This window comes from Rhinichthys klamathensis, unplaced genomic scaffold (assembly GCF_029890125.1).
Source record: "Rhinichthys klamathensis goyatoka isolate OS25496 unplaced genomic scaffold, OSU_Roscu_1.1 h1tg000440l_1, whole genome shotgun sequence".
Taxonomy (NCBI): Eukaryota; Metazoa; Chordata; class Actinopteri; order Cypriniformes; family Leuciscidae; genus Rhinichthys; species Rhinichthys klamathensis.
The window spans coordinates 333,226-353,221 of record NW_026606936.1 but is presented as its reverse complement, the minus strand read 5'-3'; the positions used below and the strand labels follow the sequence as shown (position 1 = coordinate 353,221).

Sequence of the window (19,996 nt, the reverse complement as noted above, 5' to 3'; positions counted from 1 at the left end):
TTTTTTAAAACATAAAAAAAGTTCATACAACCCCAAACTTTTGAACAAGTATTTGTCAGGATTCATAAAGTTTATACTATGCGTTTATGTCTCAGCATGTATGTGAAATTTATCATTTTAGTGGGTGTAGGTATCTCCTTTTATCAGAATTGTGTTTGACTGTGACTGCTAAATATAGACAGCAAAACAGAACGAAGGCAGCTGACATGACACACACACACACACACAGAGGAGAGAGAGAGAGAGAGAGAGAGAGAGAGAGAGAGAGAGAGAGAGAGAGAGAGAGAGAGAGAGAGAGAGAGAGAGAGAGAGAGAGAGAGAGAGAGAGAGAGAGAGAGAGAGAGAGAGAGAGAGAGAGAGAGAGAGAGAGAGAGAGATCTGAATGTGTGTATGGTTATGCACTGAAAGTCTTGCCATGCGAAGAAGAAAATTAATGCTAAGATCAAATTTCAGATTTGGCATCAATCAGCGAACAAGTGTTGGTTTGTACTACTATAGAGCAGTTCCTTTTAAAGCCCTTGACATAAGAGTCCCAACTGTGACAAATAAAACCTGCATGTGCAATGCAAACACAAAATCCTCAATGTACAAGAGCAGGTAGACAGGGACAGTACAACATTACCTTTCAACAGCTGCACAAAATGTATTTAAACATGCAGACAGTATTGTTATGAAAATATTAAAACCTTTAAAATTCCAGAACCCTCTTTTATATGCCTAAGTCAAGCTTTTTTTATCAGTTCAAGCCAGCATTCAGGCATTTATTTATTTTAAAATAGAAAAGAAAAGAGAATTGGCGCCAAGCTCCGGAAATAAATCAGTACCTCTCAGGTCATGTAGAACATGAAGCATTAATGTGTCAGGCCATCACAGGCTCTTGACCGAAATGTTCGAGGCATGACCTCTGCGTCTTTTGAGGTCGAGAGGTCACATTTTAACATGTGTGGGATAAGACTTAACCATTGGTAACAGAAACTATACATTTGTTCATGACGTTCATGAACTGCACACATGCTCCACTGTTTGAGCTCATGTGGGCAAGAAAAATCTGTTGATAACTGTTAAACATACATACCTAAAAACCATTTTTGAACAATAATAAAGAAAAGAATAACACTAATTAAGCCTTTTACATTAGTGATGATCATGTTACCTGAGGTACTTAAATGAAGAAGCTGATAAAAATCAAGCATAAAAATGAATTAAACAGCTAAAAAGTCTAAAAATACTGATACAAAAATAATTGGAAAAAAATATATATATTTCCAGCAGTTTTTGTTGGTTATTGCTGCTTTGGTGCTGGTCAGACCAGCCAGACCAAATCTTGGTGAAGCTAGTCAATTAACATGGTCTTTCTGGTGACGCTAGTTGACCAAATAGTCTTGCTGGTTAAGCTAAGAAGCCTATTGAAACATTTCCAAGTTAAATAAATAGTTCACTCAAATATATATATATATATAGATAGATATTATCATTTACTCACCATCATATTGTTCCAAACCTGTCACACAAAAGAACATATTTTGAAGAATGTTGGTAACCAAATAGTTTAGTACCTATTGATTTCCATTGCACACACAACAAAAACCCCTTCCATTTCTCAAAATATCTTCTTTTATGTTCCAGCGAAGAAATAAAGTCATACAAGTTGAATGTTCTAATTGAGATCTTAACTGCTCTTGCCATGTTTACTAAAAGAATAATAGAAGATTCTTAATGTTCTGTTTTTGACTCCATCATCCCAAACAACATATGCTGGTCTTGTTTTTTTAGCAGGAAAATCCCCTCAACAAATGTCTACTGAACCATTAAGGTTGCCTTACCATGGTATCTGCCACAGAGTTGTAGCAATGGTCCAGATATGGATCACTTCCAATGGTCCGCAGGCTTTTATCTGAACCACACGCCCTACACATTGCCGCATTGCCCATGGTAAAGAGTGACCCAAAGCTTTGCAAAAAACAACACTACACTTTACATCAATGTCTGGACCTTTCGTATAGATTCCGCACTTGCTGTGTCTTTTCCAGTGATAACAAACCACTGAACATCAAATCGCTCTTCGGAAGATTGATTCCAACTCCCTCACATGCACTTAGCTTTATGGGTTTGCATTATCCTCAGTCTTCAGGTAGTACCCAGGAGCCCATTCAATTATCAGCATCAGAGCATCTATCCAGCTAATGCAAAAATCCCCCAAACTTTCATGTCTATCTTTCTCCTCAGGTCCCGAACATAATCTCTTATGTGCTCTCTCTGATCCCTGCCCTGCGTCACAGAGAATCTGTGTCCCGTAGGCGTAGACCTCTTGGCTCTTGTCTCCTCTTCTTTTCCAGTCTTGTCTCACTTCCCGCCTGGCTTTGTGACTGACAACTGCGGCCGTTAACGTGTCTCCCATTGCTATATCAGGCCAAATATCCGCCCTGTCCGGGATCCAGGGCTTGGGCTATTTTTAACCCCTCCAGGCTCAGGCAGACAGAGCAAGGCCCAGCAAAGGGCAATCCTGCTGGGGAAGAGCCAGCTGGGAAACCTGTCCTTTTCCTCCTGAGGTCCAGGAATGTGCATCCACCGGGACAACTGAAGTCAAAAAGTCTTGACTGAAGCAAGAGGATGTTAACTTGGTTTTCCTATCATCTAGTGTTTAAAATGCAACATATTTGCAAGACTATGTAAATCATGGATCGTCATCTAAAAGAGGTTCTTATCCTTAAAGAATATCAGCTATTCAATTCAGCGAAGGCTCTTGCAAAGCAGTTTATAACCACTATCCATGAGGAGTAAAACCAAGATTACACAGCTATAGTGATGCCTACAGTGAATCAGACCGAATGGCATGATGGCATCTCTGTCTGTGGGTCATCTCTGGCCCCGAGGTGGTCAGCATTGATCAGACTATGATTCAGCACTAGGTAGACTTCCACTACAGACATATTGACTTGCCATTGACTGCCCTGATCAATGCTATGCCCCCTGTTAAAGGTAGGGTAGGCAATTTCATAGACATAATAAATACATAGACACCCTATTGGCCGCTTTGGAACGTTGCTGCGATACGTCAACGGGTCCGCCATTTTGCGGAGGGCAAGACTGCACTGTAATCAAATGTAAGTAAACGGGTGAGCTGCGTTTTTTCTGGATAAAAACAAACTGTTTTTACATTTATCAACCGATTTCAGTGGTTTGTATGTGGTGTACAAAAAGTTCCATCTCTAGTTATTTAAAATCTCGATAGTTAGACTTGTAAAATATTTTTTTTTTTATAAAGAATGGTCAAAGCTCAGGCTTGTCATGTATTTGGCTTTTTATTCTTGGATAAGAATGGTGAAGACCCCCATACTGAGATATAAGTTTTCTTATTGTGGAAAAAGTGTGATTTTCTGTGATTGACCAGATTTTAGCAATAACAAAGATAACTGATGGATCCTTTATGATAATACATATGATAATACATACATGATAATGTTATGGTACAACTATAGTGCAATGCAAATAGTAAACATAAAGTGAGAAGTAATAGTAAATAGTCAATAAAATAAACAAATAGTATACAGCAAATAAAATAGTAATGAATAGTATAATTATATAATATCATAAGTACAATAATACAATCATAAAAATATTGATAATAGCATATAGTTTATTAATAGTACTATAGCAATAGAATAAGAAATATCAATTACAGAATACACAATAAAAAAATAAGTTAAATAGTGACTTTAATATTTAACTCTTTTTTGTTAAATTTCAGTTTTATTGATCAGTAATAGCCATTATAACAGAAGTAGCTTCAGTCAAACATACAGCTGCAGGATACAACGTTAAAATAGCCTAAATATAAAGTTATGAAACTTCACTTTGCCCTCAGCCAAAACGATTTACCAGGGAACCATTTATAGATTAATGAGACCAAAGATCGCCCGTTACACAAGACGAATTATATCTTATGTTTAACCACTAGACTACAGACATCCGAGCCAGCGGCAAAACTTCAGAAGCACTGGCCGAGGTACGGCTGTTCCAGGCGGGGTAGACGAGCGCTGAGCCCCGGTGATAGCATCTTACAACTCCGAAAGCGTCAGATCAAATTTTTAAATAGGCACTATCTTTATAAACAAACCACATATTTGAGCTTTAAACAACTACATTGTCGACTGAAAAACTATTAAAACTACATTTCGTGACACAATAACAGTAGTATTTTTAAATGTATCCTCTGAACGTTACTATTACTAATTAAATCATGACCAAATACAACCAAAAACAAACGCTCAGTCTTGCTTGTGAAAGGTAATTCCTCGAAAGCTGTTTTAAATTGTGCGGCGATTTGAACAGTCCCAAGCAGCGCACAAAACAGGCATTTTTCTCAATTCCCGGTATGAGAGGTATGGGAAAGTTGCCATCCCCAATATGGCGGCGCCGTTGACGTACGCTCCAGCGGCCAATAGGGCGTCTATGTATTTATTATGTCTATGGGCAATTTCAGACAGGCTAGTAATAGCAAGCTAGATTTTAATGCATGAGATCCCACCCTTCCTTCAGAGTGCTTCAGGGAGTTTCAACCAGTATAACAAAAAGTGTTTTAAAAAAATTGCCTATACTACCTGTAACCAATGATTATGTAATAATAATAATAATAAATGTATACAGTATATATATATATATATATATATATATATATATATATTAACTATTGTTCAAAAGTTTGGGTCTGTTAGATTTTTTTTCCTTTTTACATGATTAAGTCTCTCATGCTCACCAAGGCGGTATTTATTTATTATTAGAATATATAACTGTTTTCTATTTTAATACATTTAAAAATGTAATTTATTCCTGCGATGGCAAAGCTGAATTTTCAGCATTCATTACTCCAGTCTTCAGTCTCACATAATCCTTCAGAAATCATTAGAATATGCTGATTTGCTGCTCAAGAAACAATTCTTATTATCAATGTTGAAACCAGTTGTGCTACTTAACATTTTTGTGGGGAAAAAAAGTTTTGAATAGACAGTTGATGAACAGATGAAAAAATGTACAGTGTTTTTTTTATAAATATATATAGGCTATATATATATTTAATATTATAAATGTATTTGCTTTTTAAATTCAACGCATCCTTGCTAAATAACAGTATTTTTAAAAACTGTTCCAAAAAGGTTTTTTTTTTCTCAAAAAGGATTTTTTTACCCCAAACATTTTAACAGTATATCATTATGTTGTCATTTAAAAAAATAGCAGTATTTTTGAGGAAATAACATTGTACAAAACATAAAAATTAAATAAAAAAATACATATACATGTTAATTACAATATGTAAATGAAAGTTTGCAACATGCAAATTGTAATTCTGGTCCTTATGCATCTTAGTTATGATAACCTGCTTCAAAGATTTCTAGTTTCATAGGCATCTGAAAACATTGTAATGATATGCTGCTACAGGTCATCCAGGTCAAATAGCTTAACAAATTACGTGAGGGACATGTTTTATTACACATCTGTTCTGACAAACACTTTCACTTCCTAGTTGCCCTTTTTCAGGTCTCTTTAGTAGTAATTGTTCTTCTTTCATGAATGATTAGTTCATAGCGTCTGTAACGTCATGAATGAAATACTCTTGAGGCGAACTAATCATTTGCGTTTCCTCATAATGTATCTTTTGGCTGTATTATAATGATTTACTTATTTGGAATATGATCAAAGATTATGTGTGACCAGGGGATGGGGAATTTGGCAATTTAAATTGCAACCTGTAATCCCATTCATTGAACAAAATGATTTTAATAAAGAGTTCATTTTGCTGAAAGAGATTTAAAGGAGAACTCCGGTCAATTTTAACATTGAGCTCATTTTTTTGTACATTTGGAGTGCTGTCAGTACAGACAAAAACGACAAAAATCGGTGTTGCCTACACCGTGTTATCCTCTTTTTAAAATTGGCCCCCTGTTGACTTCAATGGGGCAAGTTCTAAACCTGCTTTTAGCCTCTTAACAACCTTAATATGTCATTACAAGTGCACAGCCATGTGAGTGGTGTTATTAAGAGTGACCACGGTCAATCTGACTGCAGTAGATGTGCAAGATATTAATAAAAATGATGTTAATTCAGCCAGCTCACATACCTGTATTTACTTCCTGTTTTCGTTCGAAGTCCACAGTAGTCAAAATTGTCGAGTTCGCGCGCGCGATCATTGGTAACTAATAATTCGCGCGCGAACTCAACAATTGACTACTGTGGACTTCGAACGAAAACAGGAAGTAAATACAGGTATGTGAGCTGGCTGAATTTTTATTAATATCTTGCACATCTACCGTTCTCCTAGATGAGTTCTCCTTTAACAAGAGAGTTGGTCCAATCTTTCCATCACTACTTCTCAGTTATACTTCCCCCAATTAAACTTGTATTTTTAAATAAAATAAAATGAATAAATTAGCAATTAAAAAAAATCCAATCTTTGATATAGTAAAACACTATCAAAACAGGTAAGTGCTTTGGCACATTGCAAGCTTAAAACTAAAACATTATATCAAAAAGTCATGTCATTACATATGTATAATGATATTTTGTGCTTGAGACAAATTTGCATAAAAGATGATCCTATTTCCTAAGCCTCTTCCAGTATCTGTGCTCTGAAACACAGGGTTCTCAAGTCTCACGCATTGGCCGTGAGACACACGCAATTCAACCAGTTCACACGCTCACACCGTGTATTTCTCACGCTGAAAAGGCAATGCCAACCAAGTTGTCCTGCAAGCTTTATATATAACGTTGTATACGAGGCGCATGCACACAAAGATAAGTTTCCTGCCGCCAGCGCGTCCGCATCTCGGCCAGATTGCGTTTGTTACTAGGCAACTTATAGACGCGCGAAGTCCGCGAACACACACGGAAGTTCGGCCACCGCGACATCGCGCGAACACACGTCGTGATGGTGAAAGTAAGTTGGAAGAAAGCTCGCCTAACATTTTTAGACTAGAAGTTCTAGAACATTTAATATATAGCCCATCGTATACATTATTGATGCAGTCAAAAACTCTACAACTGCTTTGCAACCAGGACAAAAGCTTTGGCTCAGTTTGGCTAAGGAAATGTTATTGGGTAGCCTATGGGAAGGAATGAAGATGTATTTCTTCAGTTTATTTTAAATTCTATATTATACTGTATTAATAGTATTTCTAGTTAGGCTACATTAAGGCTAAAGCAGAGTGCTCTTGGTAATATTGTATATCCTGTCAAAACATACATTAGCCTAATCATTGCCATTGCATTTGTATTTTTCAAAGATGTCAGGGAAAAATGCAAAAATATTTGTTTTTCCAAACATTTTGGAGCAATTTGTTATATATTTGTAGCCTAATTTTGAAATATAACATTAAAGAGTAGGCCTATATTTGATGTGATGAATTGCTCTGTCATTTATCAGATTTACCAATTGTTATAATTTCAATTTTTGCTGGTTAATTATGAACAATGGGTAAAATTGGGGGCGGGGCTCCATTTAGGCTCCTCCCCTAACCGCATGTGATCTCACTCTAAGCTTTTGATAAAACTTGAGAACCCTGGAAACAGGTGCGGAACAGCTGACTACAGGATTTATTCCCACAGCTCATCTGCAGCATAAAAAAAAAAAAAAAAAAGGCAACCATAAAAAGTTTTATTATTTTTTTACTGCAGGTAATATCTGGGTTAAATTCTTATACACAGATGACAATTATTTAAAAATCAATAATATACTGTATATATATATATATATATATATATATATATATATGTATGTATATATATATATATATATATATAATATTATTTAATAAAAATAATAAAAGTAAAAAAAATCTTTAGATGTAGCACAAAAAGTCATGCATATTTTGTCTGACTGGGACTGCTGAATTGTAACATTTGCATGCATTAGAAAGAGATCAAACAAATTATTAATAATTCTTAAATTATTTATATGCATGACAATTGAGGCAGAGCAGGTCAAAGTTTTACAAAGCACCCATAATTTCACTGATATTACTGGAATGCACCATATGTAACATTCCATATATGACATCATCATACCCTTTGACCTCCATAAACCCTCTGTGCATGTGAATCCTATAGCGAGATTAACTCTCATCACAGTTACTTTACATCCGCTAACACTAAAAGCACAAAAATGAACAATTCGCAAAGAATAAATAATTAAAATATGGAGAACAACACAACTAGATTACTAGATAATATATGTACACATTACAAATACACTGACTATACTATTAGGGCTGTTTGTGTTCATTCTTATTTGCCTTCCAAAACGATTTTGACATTCCCACTTTCAAATGAAATAACGGCAGATTTATTTAAACAGCAGCATGCACTCCTAAATGTGACCAAGGGTCAATAGGTCAGCTGTATCTGAGCTTGCATGGATGAAGTTGAGGTTAAGTACTGTTGTTAACGGTTCGTAAGCATTAATACCTTGCGTTTGCGCTCTGCTCTCTCTCTGTGTCTCCTGCGCTTCTCTCTGGCTTTGGCGAGAGCCTTTATCTCAGGAGGTTGTTCCAGTTCCCGTGCCTTTTTCAGGTGTGCTGCTGCGTGTGCCATGGTGCCAAAAACCACAGAAAACCCAACACAGGTACTCCTCTATCACTTCAGATGTGGAATAGTCCCATAAAGTGGATCATATTAATGTAAAGTAACAGATGGAGTCCTTGTTCTGCTTTTCCCAATGGCTCTTTAATGTGCCTCCTTCTGAATAAGGTGATAACAGACGCTCTTTGCCACGGTCCTCCCACAATTCACTCGGAATAACTTAACAACTCTGATCCACTGTGAATTATCTCTGCAGTGCAAACAGTTTGTCTCTTTTCCCCACCCACTGAGAGATAGTCTGGTCCATTGAAGAAAGAAAAGCCTCAATCGCTGAATCGGAATTTATATCGCCATGTGTGAACTAGGAATAGAGAGAGAGAGAGGAAGAGGGCTGACCTGCCTGTCCAGATGTAGAGGCATCCAGCTTTAGTGTCGAGTAAAGCTTTAGGATTGAGTCTATGTGAGTGTGCTTCGCAAATGACAAAGAGCATGACAAACAGCTGGTCTACAGGGACACCTGTGGCACATTGCGTGCTCCTCGAAGCTGGGGAGGAGTTTGGGGAAGACCACAGCGGAGGCTGTCAGGGGAGAGCAAGAAGCACTGGGAATGAATACACTGGGGGAAAAGCAATGCAAGCCACATATTCAAATCCACCTGGAGGGGAATGGTACGCTCCGACACTGAAGTCACAGACCCAACCTGGTGAGGTGGTGTGGCATTGTGGTAAATGTCCAGGGCTGATGATCAGATGGTCAATGACAGCAAGAAGCAAGGCATTTGGCATCCCCATTGTGCCATTAAGAAATGCACTTAATCTGTAGGATGCTGCAGGGGGATTGTACTATAAATCCCCTTGGATCTCAAGGGGTCTGTGAAATGACTACAGCAGATGCTATGAGGAAAGAAATCTATAATGGTCACTATAAGGTCACTATTCCTTAGTAAGGATCTCCCTTAAGCCGCCTCTGACTCTCGTGGACCGGATAGTCTAAACATAACTACACTATGGGTCGCTGTTGTTTTTGTAGTTTTATTTTTGTTAGCAAGGATGCATTAAATTGCTGTAAAGTGACAGTATATATATTAAATGTTACAAAAGATTCTTTTCAACATTGTTAATAATACGAAATGTTTCTTGAGCACCAAATCAGTATATTAGAATGATTTCTGAAGGGTCAGGTGACACTGAAGGCTAGATTAATGGCTGCTGAAAATTCAGCTTTGCCATAGCATTTAAAAATATATTAAAATAGAAAAAAGTTGGTTTTTAAACTATAATATTTCTTAGCAGTAGTTTTTTTAAAAGGGTAACTAAACCCTAAAACAACTTTTTTTTAGTTAACGATGTGTAAGCCTGGGGCTTTATTAATGCTGTTCATTGATTCAAGTAAATTTTTTGACATTTGGGTATAAAGTAGCCTCAGCCTGACTTCGTCATACTCATATTCTAGTCAGAATGTGAGTCTGATACTGCTCCATAGGGCTTTGATTATGAGGCGTGTCTTTACCGAACCAGGAAAAAAAAAAAGACTCTGCACTCAATTGGATAGACCTACAACCAATGAGAGCAACGCAGTAAGTCAACTACTTTGCATAGCACAGTTGTCAACCACAGAACTCAAATGCACGCACGCTGGAAGAAGTAAAATAACGAGTGTTGCTTCTTTTACTTGGTCCTCTATGAGTGCGCCCAAAGGAGAAACCACAACGACCACAGGGTTTTCATTGCGTCCCATCTTCTTAGTGACCATCGGAGCCAGCTGATAAATTAAACTTTTGCCGAATTCCGTAGAAAGGACGGCAAACACATCTTTCCGATCGACAAATGCCTTGATTGCAGTTCTCTGTTCGTCTATTAAAATGAATGCGCTGTCGATTTCTTTTACAACAGACGCGATAGCGGAATCTATACATCTCAGTTCTCCAGCGGCAGTCATCTCTGAGGGAAACCAGTTAAGCGCTCTTTGATAACGTGATGATTACGTCCCTGCAGATCATCTGTCCATCATCATATAAAGCCCGCCCTGGCAATTTGATTGGCCCGAACATTTTTTGACTGATCATAATTACTCCTCAATGGAGCGAGTCCAGACCGAACTTCCCAACCAAAAAATGTTGTGGGCGGGGTTCGGGCTGGCATCCAGGCTAGGTATAAAGTGTTTTAATTCTACAATATATGGTGTAAAATGCTTCTGAGTGCTGCCCTCTTCAGGTTGAATGTAAGCAGGCACCAGCTCAACCCGCCCTTGCCTACAGAGAGATGTGGGTCTCAGGAGCACGCCCCTCCGCTGGGCTCTGCCCACTTTTCCAGCATTTTTCAAATATTGCCAGTGGGCGGAGTCAGGCTCTGACCAGGGGTTGAGTTACCCTTTAAAGGGGTGGTTGATTATGATTTCACCTTTCTAACTTTAGTTAGTGTGTAATGTTGCAGTTTGAGTATAAACAACATCTGCAAAGTTACAGCGTTCAAAATTCAAGGCAAAGGAAGATATTTGCTTTTAAAGAAATTAAGGACTACAACAAACGGGTTAGTGACATCACTAACACTAAAATTTACATAAACCCCACCCTCGGGAACACGCAGTCCATGTTGAGAAGAGGAAGAGTTGTAGTAGTAAAGCACATTTGGGACTCTGCTCAAGCTGTCGCATCTGTCTTTTCACATGCAATACAGTACGTAACACAAATGCAATAGCATGTCACTCTGTAGGCATCTTACAACAGTTCCCACACCAGCGATTTTATAGATTATCATGACAGAATATGCTAATCAAAGACTTGAAGATAGTTAACTCCACATCAGCAACATAAATTCATCAACTAGCCATTCAGAAACGTCCTGCTGCATTCTACATGTTGTCACTTCTTATTGAGTCCATCACTGTCCAAGTTTAAACATAAAACATAAAAGGCAGAACCATTTCTGACATTTTAGTGCTTGTCTGCGTGAAGTAATCGGAGCTGCTAACACACACACACACACACACACACACACACACACACACACACACACACACACACACACACACACACACACACACACACACACACACACACACACACACACACACACACACAAGCTATTGAAGCTCCGCCCTCTGTGCCGGGAGCAGCAGCTCATTTGCATTTAAAGGGACACACACAAAACGACGTGTTTTTTACTGACCCTCAAAAAGGGACAATTTTAAAATGCTGTAAAAATGATCTGTTTGGTATTTTGAGCAAAAATTTCACATAAACACTCTGGGGACAACAGAGACTTATTTTACATATTGTAAAAAGGGGCATTATACCACCCCTTTAAGGAAAATCTGCAATTTTTCTATTTGCAAATTAAAACAGCATATTTTGGATCAATAAAGATCCAGACCTTCAGCCTTCAGACACCTTTATTGTTCGAAACATAGCTGATTTATTTCACAAATAAAGGGTATAAACAGTTTGTGGATTTTCCTTTCATTTTGATCCTGCACCTGCTGATCATACACAGGGGACATATTTCCCCCCTCTTTTCCTGTATTTTTGATCTATAAATGCAGCTTTGGTGATCATAAAAGACTTCTTTTTTTAAAACAATAAACTTTTAATCGGCAGTGTTAATCCTATTCACAAAGCATAACCTAATTAACATTCATGTTGTAGTGTGCATTTTAATCATGTTTGAATGTGTGAAGTGTATATTGTGAATTGAGTATACAGGTCCTTCTCAAAAAATTAGCATATTGTGATAAAGTTCATTATTTTCCATAATGTAATGATAAAAATGTAACTTTCATATATTTTAGATTCATTGCACACCAACTGAAATATTTCAGGTCTTTTATTGTTTTAATACTGATGATTTTGGCATACAGCTCATGAAAACCCAAAATTCCTGTCTCAAAAAATTAGCATATAATGAAAAGGGTCTCTAAACAAGCTATTAACCTAATCATCTGAATCAACTAATTAACTCTAAACACCTGCAAAAGATTCCTGAGGCTTTTAAAAACTCCCAGCCTGTTTCATTACTCAAAACCGCAATCATGGGTAAGACTGCCGACCTGACTGCTGTCCAGAAGGCCATCATTGACACGCTCAAGCAAGAGGGTAAGACAGAAAGAAATTTCTGAACAAATAGGCTGTTCCCAGAGTGCTGTATCAAGGCACCTCAGTGGGAAGTCTGTGGGAAGGAAAAAGTGTGGCAAAAAACGCTGCACAACGAGAAGAGGTGACCGGACCCTGAGGAAGATTGTGGAGAAGGACCGATTCCAGACCTTGGGGGACCTGCGGAAGCAGTGGACTGAGTCTGGAGTAGAAACATCCAGAGCCACCGTGCACAGGCGTGTGCAGGAAATGGGCTACAGGTGCCGCATTCCCCAGGTCAAGCCACTTTTGAACCAGAAACAGCGGCAGAAGCGCCTGACCTGGGCTACAGAGAAGCAGCACTGGACTGTTGCTCAGTTTTGCATGTCATTCGGAAATCAAGGTGCCAGAGTCTGGAGGAAGACTGGGGAGAAGGAAATGCCAAAATGCCTGAAGTCCAGTGTCAAGTACCCACAGTCAGTGATGGTCTGGGGTGCCATGTCAGCTGCTGGTGTTGGTCCACTGTGTTTTATCAAGGGCAGGGTCAATGCAGCTAGCTATCAGGAGATTTTGGAGCACTTTATGCTTCCATCTGCTGAAAAGCTTTATGGAGATGAAGATTTCATTTTTCAGCACGACCTGGCACCTGCTCACAGTGCCAAAACCACTGGTAAATGGTTTACTGACCATGGTATTACAGTGCTCAATTGGCCTGCCAGCTCTCCTGACCTGAACCCCATAGAGAATCTGTGGGATATTGTGAAGAGAAAGTTGAGAGACGCAAGACCCAACACTCTGGATGAGCTTAAGGCCGCTATCGAAGCATCCTGGGCCTCCATAACACCTCAGCAGTGCCACAGGCTGATTGCCTCCATGCCACGCCGCATTGAAGCAGTCATTTCTGCAAAAAGATTCCCGAGTGCATAACTGAACATAATTATTTGAAGGTTGACTTTTTTTTTTGTATTAAAAACACTTCTTTTATTGGTCGGATGAAATATGCAAATTTTTTGAGACAGGAATTTGGGGTTTTCATGAGCTGTATGCCAAAATCATCAGTATTAAAACAATAAAAGACCTGAAATATTTCAGTTGGTGTGCAATGAATCTAAAATATATAAAAGTTTAATTTTTATCATTACATTATGGAAAATAATTAACTTTATCACAATATGCTAATTTTTTGAGAAGGACCTGTATATATATATATATATATATATATATAAGCCTGTATTATTAAATAATGGAATATTGCAATAATATTTTAAAATATATTAATTAATTAAAGCTTTTATTAATACATTTATTTATTGTCGAATTTGCATTTGCTTTTTTTGTGAACTGACTTGGATATGCAAATGTTTTGAGACCTTCTGCCAAGTTCACAAAAATATTTTAATAGTATATCTATCCAATCGAATGTGACATTTTCAACTCTATGGGCTGCATTTGAATGCACCCTGTTTCACTTTATCTCACAAGGATTTTACTAATGGTTTTCACTATATTACTGAGGATCACTTCCATTGACCTTACATGTAAGTTTTCAATAGTTAGTGTTAGTGAGTAATAATAAGTTTGAGGACATTTTCAGAAATTTGGTCCCTGCATGCGTTTGTTTAATACATGGAATTGACAGAGCTCAGTCTCAGTAAAAATACTTCTACACCACCTTTTGGCCTCCAAAAGTAACTACACCTTAGTGAATTACACATCAGCATACTGACATCTGGTGGTTAAACTGCACACTATATGGTCATCTAGATTCTAGAAGATACATACAGTAATACAAACTATACAATACTGAACCTAAGATCTCTGAAAATGTACCACAGTATGTGAATAGTAACCATAGTTACGGTGGTATTTGTTGACCAAGAACAGGTGTAACGCGTTGGTGACACTACCGTAGTTAGATCAATAAAACTATGGTTTCTATAGGACAAACTATAACATTTGTTATAGAAGAGTATTTTGCAAATGTATGAACTATAAGTACAACTGTCTTGTTTTTAACAATCTGTAGAAATATCTAACAAAAACAAAAAAAAAACTTTAGATTAGGGCCCAATTCTCACTATTAACTAACTATTAATGACATTTGCCTCAAACTCCTAATTACTCATTAATATATAGCAAGGTTGTTAAGTTTAGGAATTGGGTAGGAAGTGGATAATGGGATGTAGAATAAGGTCATGTAGAATAAGGCATTAATATGTGCTTTATAAATAATAAACAGCCAATATCCTAGTAATATGGATGCTGATAAGCTAAGTTAATAGTGAGAATTGGACCCTAAACTAAAGTGTTACCTAAAAAAACTCACAAATAAAAAATAAAATGTATCAAATTACCTTAGACCACTTTGACATTACTTGTGTGTGTGTGTGTGTGTGTGTGTTTCACCAGATACACAAGCCCGATTTCCTACCCTATTCATGGAAAGTGCCATCCATCCCACCACCTTTACAGATTATTTAATATGATTAAAAAAAAAAACATTTCCTTTACTACAGATGGTGTTACAATCCAGTAAGGGATTCTCTTCTTTAACGAGATGAATCGTGCTGCATCTCATGTTATTTATTCATGTGTAAAAGCAACAGACTGAACAGAAGCAGAACCTGTTCAGATGCAGAAAAAAAAAAAATCTATAAAGCATTGATCCTTTATGACAACCGATAGTCTCCAGAGCAGAGGAAGAGCTGTGTAACTTGAACATAGACACAAAAACAGCAAAAAGCAGGGCAAAAAGGGAAGATCAATCAAGTTTCTTTAACTTTTTGGTTTTCGTCTATGGTTAGACAAAGTAAATCAGATCAAAATAAGCTATTTCAGAGTTAAATAATCAACATACTAAGTCTGAAACAAACATTTATGCCACAATGCTAGAGAATTGTGAGTGGTTGCCAGGATGTGGCTGTTGCAGTTTTGACTTCCTAAGTTGGACTTTGTGATGAATCAGATAAGGATCAGGCTGTAAAGGTGGTGTAAAACACCACACAGCAAGCAAGATGTTTGACATATGGTTATTTGAGCTTGAACAGGTCTTGTAGTGCTGATAAACGGACAAGACGAGGACAGAATCAATACAGTGATAAACATGAGCAGTGTGTGCTGAGGCGCCAGGTCTCAAATATCCATGCGGAGAGAGCAATGCTCCCAGGGGACAACAGGTTATCATCATCTCCACACTTATTGAACATCATTACCCAGGATGCTTATGTTTCACCCATCACAGCTGCCGAGGATGGCAAATAGTGCTGTGTCAGTAAAACAATGAGAGCTTTTTGCATGTGTGTAATGGTAATTTCACAGATGCTTTTTTTTTATCTAAAGTGACTTAGAGTAACTTTATACATGGACATGGATATCAACAATGTATTTGTAGTGGTAACTATTGTAATGATCAACCTGGGAGGTCTGGATGTAACTGTGCGGTAAACATCTCCACTAAAAGTGAATGATAACCAGTCAAATCTTAAATATAAGAGAAGTTTATGGGTGTATAGTGTGTTATGATGCAGCCAATGAATATGGTCTCATAGCGGAGTCTGCACTTTTCAACTTACATCATCTGTAACCTAATCGGTCTTGAAACTCTTATAGTGTTTGTTATTAAGCCATTAGTCAACACATCGATCTTTCATAAAAGCTCACTCACAGTCAACCCTCAATCCAGTTTCTTTACACAAATCCATCATTCTAATGCACTAGATGTACAGAAGCAGGAGAAATGCAGCAATATAGAATTTTTGGCTGATAAATAACCAATATATATGATATTTTAAATTGTAATAATATTTCGCTATATATTGACAATGAAAACTAGCATAAAGAAAAGATATACTATTTATAAGCCTTAATATTATCAGCTTTCAACAAAATCAACACAACGGGGGGGAAAAAAACCAGCAGTCACAAATCCCATTGTTGTAAACAAATACTAATTTTAAAGACTCAACATCCGCTGCACACAAAGCATCTTGCAATTTCTGAAAAAGCCTCAAAACTTACTGAGCCATCATAAGCAGCACACTTCCAATGTTGGAAACTGTAGCCAACCAATTATGCTGACAAAATCAGAGACAGCTAATTTATGGACAAATATACTTTTATAATGCAATCCACAGTGCTTTGAAACTAGCTCAACCCTTCAAAAAATATCCAATTTGGTTTGTCATTTTAATTCAGTAGACTCCTATTTCCCAGTATTTATCTCATCAGTTCCATTTCTATTCCTTTATCTTTTCAGTTGTGTTGTAAGTTTGTTTATTGATTAATTTCTTTATTTCTGCTTTTCAGTGTTATCACCTTTTTAAATAATACATTTTTGTAGATCCCCTCTGCTCCCACTTTTCTGCCCATTAACTACAGCCCATATTAGACATGAAGGCAACCACCCTGTTCTTTCTTTCCTTATACACAGGCCTGTACAAATTCCCATTTCTAGAGAATTTGCTTTACATTTCTTCATTACAAGACCAAGACACTGCTCAGAAACCTCTCTGTAGCACAAACAGTAGAGCGTTTGGTGCTTGCAACGCCAAGGTCATGGGTTTGATTCCCAGGGAAAGCAAGAACTGATGAGAATGTAAATGTGAACCTTGAAATGCAATGTTAGTTGCTTTGGATAAAAGTGTCTGCCAAATGCGTAAATGTAAATGTCAAGCTTTCAAATGTCACTAGAAATAAATGGATCAATTATCACAGACTGTTTATATCAGTAGAGACCACACCCAAACACACACTGAGAGAGAGAGAGAGAGAGAGAGAGAGAGAGAGAGAGAGAGATCCATAAAAATGAGAGAAACAAGAAAGTGAGAAAACAGACAAATGCAGATGCACTCTGGAGAATACCCTTGCAAAATTCACATTGCTCAAAACAGGACTATGCTCTTCCAGTAGATGTAATTTGAAAATACAATATCCGCCCTACCACTAACAAATTTGTCTTTTTTTGTGGCAATACCGTCTTTTTGTGCAAGCCAAAATATGTAAGTTTATATGCACTCATTTACATCAAACTGAATGAATCCAATCTGATTTCAGATTCTGAAAGTTCTATGAACCCTGAACTTTGCGATCCGATTCACATTTACATGTGCATTACTCTAAAGACAACCTCAGTGCATGTGCAGTGTGTCCAGTTGATGCGTTCGAACTGGAGAAAGCAAACACAATCACATCACTGGAGCTATCGTGAGTGTAATTGTCGTATAAAGGATGAAAATAAGCATTGTTCATAGGATGTAAAACATGTCTAAATACACATCATGGTGCTGTGCAAGGTATTTTTGAATCCAATAGAGAAGATAGTTGGATTCAAGCATTTACATGGTTAATATGTTTCCCTATTGATCGGATTATTTCTGGACTATACCACCCCTTCCAATACAATTGAAATTTAATTCGGTTGAGCTCAATTGAATTGATTTGAGCCATCACTCTGATTGCTAATGTTAATATTATACATGCCTGTGCCCCAAACATATATATGAGAATATATATATATATGAATTGTTTTCCAACAATTTTTCTCTTTGATAGCTTGCACCCACATACCAAAATAAAGGAGCTATGATAATCCATGACTTTGTTATCTACACAAACAAACAGAATACAGTGCATGATGATCCATTCACTCACTGCTTTAATGTACACATCATCTTACATTAAATCAGAGTGCCTGCAAGAGAAGAAACACATTTACAGAAATCAAATAGCACTAAGCCTGGTGACTCTGATTCCAGAAGCTTCTTATTCCTGGCCCAGCTCATTTGCTTCTGCATGTTCTCTGGTGAAAAGGACACGTGCGATGAAAATGAGTGGGGCTAGAAGATGAAACGGAATGCACTCTAATTCGTTTTGAAGTCTGGTGGCTATAGTTTCTGGTTAGGGCCTCTATTTAGCTCTATTTATCAGGTGCTTCTTAGCCAGAATAAGTGGACCAGAATTTATGCAGAGAGCCAAAAGTCTGGTAAATGTCTCTAATGTCTTAATGACAACATCAGATCAGTTCAGTAAGAATCTGTTAACACTAGGTATCTCTTTAGCTCTGAAATAAGATGAGATGCAAATAGGCTGTCCGCAAGAAGGCCGTATCAGTTTATCACTTGTTTTGCATGACTATTTCTTACAACAGTACTGCATTTTAGGGATGTATTTCACAAAATCATTGTAAGGATTGTCGTTTAAAATTTTGGGGTCAGATTTGCTGTAAGATTATTATTATTATTTTATATGAAACAAAAAATGAAACTTATGCTCACCAAGTTTTTAGTCACATGAAATCATTCTAATATGCTGGTTTGGTGCCCAATAAAAACAATTTTCAGGGTTCTTTGATGAATTGAAAGTCCACAAGAACAGCATTTATTTGAAATATTTTTTTGTAACAAATGTAAAAATCTTACTGACCCCAAACCTTTGCACAAAACTTTATCATGGAGACTACTGGTGCCAACTGTTTTTATGATCTGCTTACAATGCTTTTAGGAAAAGTATAGTAAAATTCAATAAAGTCTGAAAAAAAATTCTGCCCTCTTAAGCTTGAAGTCCTCCATGGGTATCAACATAATGTTTTTACATTTATTTTGGATGCAAATATTGTCTCAATCAAGTTTTTATACAGCACAAAATTACAGCTTTATCGTGACTGGTATTTGGATACAATCAAAAATTACACTAATGTATCAAGATTTTAAATGACTGAATCTTTTCCCTCACACTGTCATAATATGATTTGGATGCAGAGGAAATGTTCTGCAGTCCTGTGAGGCGGTTACTAAAAAATCAGATCTACTCGGTAGAAAGAGCCGCTCCCTAAAAGAACTGATAAATAATGAATCGTGTGACTTCAAATTACATGCTTTGCCAACTTAATTCTGCCAGATAATGACTAATAATAACTTCAGCATCAATGAAGGATGCGCCTGAGAGTTTTGAGAGGAAAATGGAAAAAGTGAGGGTGGATATTGAAGGATTAAGAAAAAGAAACTGAGAGGGAGAGGGATATAAAGAGAGGACGGATCAATAGAAGTATGCAGACAGCAGACGGGACAGCAATCACATCAGAGGATCAGCAAGCCTCCGTAAACACACTCTACTCAATTAGCTCTCTGGGAAGGGCAGGGTATAGTGTATGTATGTGTGTGTGATTAGCCATTCTGTCCCTCTCCTTACAGATGCTTTCAAGTACCACGTAGCACAAGACCTTGGCAGACATGCAAGTTTCGTGATGCTTTCCATCTGTTAAAGTGTATGAGGAGTGCTGGACCTGTATTTGGCTTTATATGTGCACAAGTATTTTCATCAATCTCTACTTTTTCAGGAGAACTGATCTAAAGACTGAAGCAC

The 19,996-nt window shown here is 37.3% G+C and overlaps 1 protein-coding gene across 10 annotated transcripts in view; it reads right to left on the bottom strand.

The window, feature by feature from the left end:
* Positions 1–19,996, bottom strand: part of ank2a (ankyrin 2a, neuronal) — an 80,851-nt gene that overhangs the window by 50,241 nt on the left and 10,614 nt on the right. For 7 of the 10 annotated variants that reach the window (XM_056236142.1, XM_056236147.1, XM_056236146.1 and 4 more), the window contains exon 1: positions 8,458–8,648. The exons of 1 other annotated variant lie outside the window; for it this stretch is intronic. In XM_056236142.1, the coding sequence (XP_056092117.1) occupies positions 8,458–8,583 (126 nt within the window). In that variant the 5' untranslated portion in view covers positions 8,584–8,648. Of the gene's footprint in view, positions 1–8,457; positions 8,657–19,996 lie in introns of those variants that run through there. 2 more of the 10 variants (XM_056236152.1, XM_056236151.1) reach the window with 2 other exon arrangements.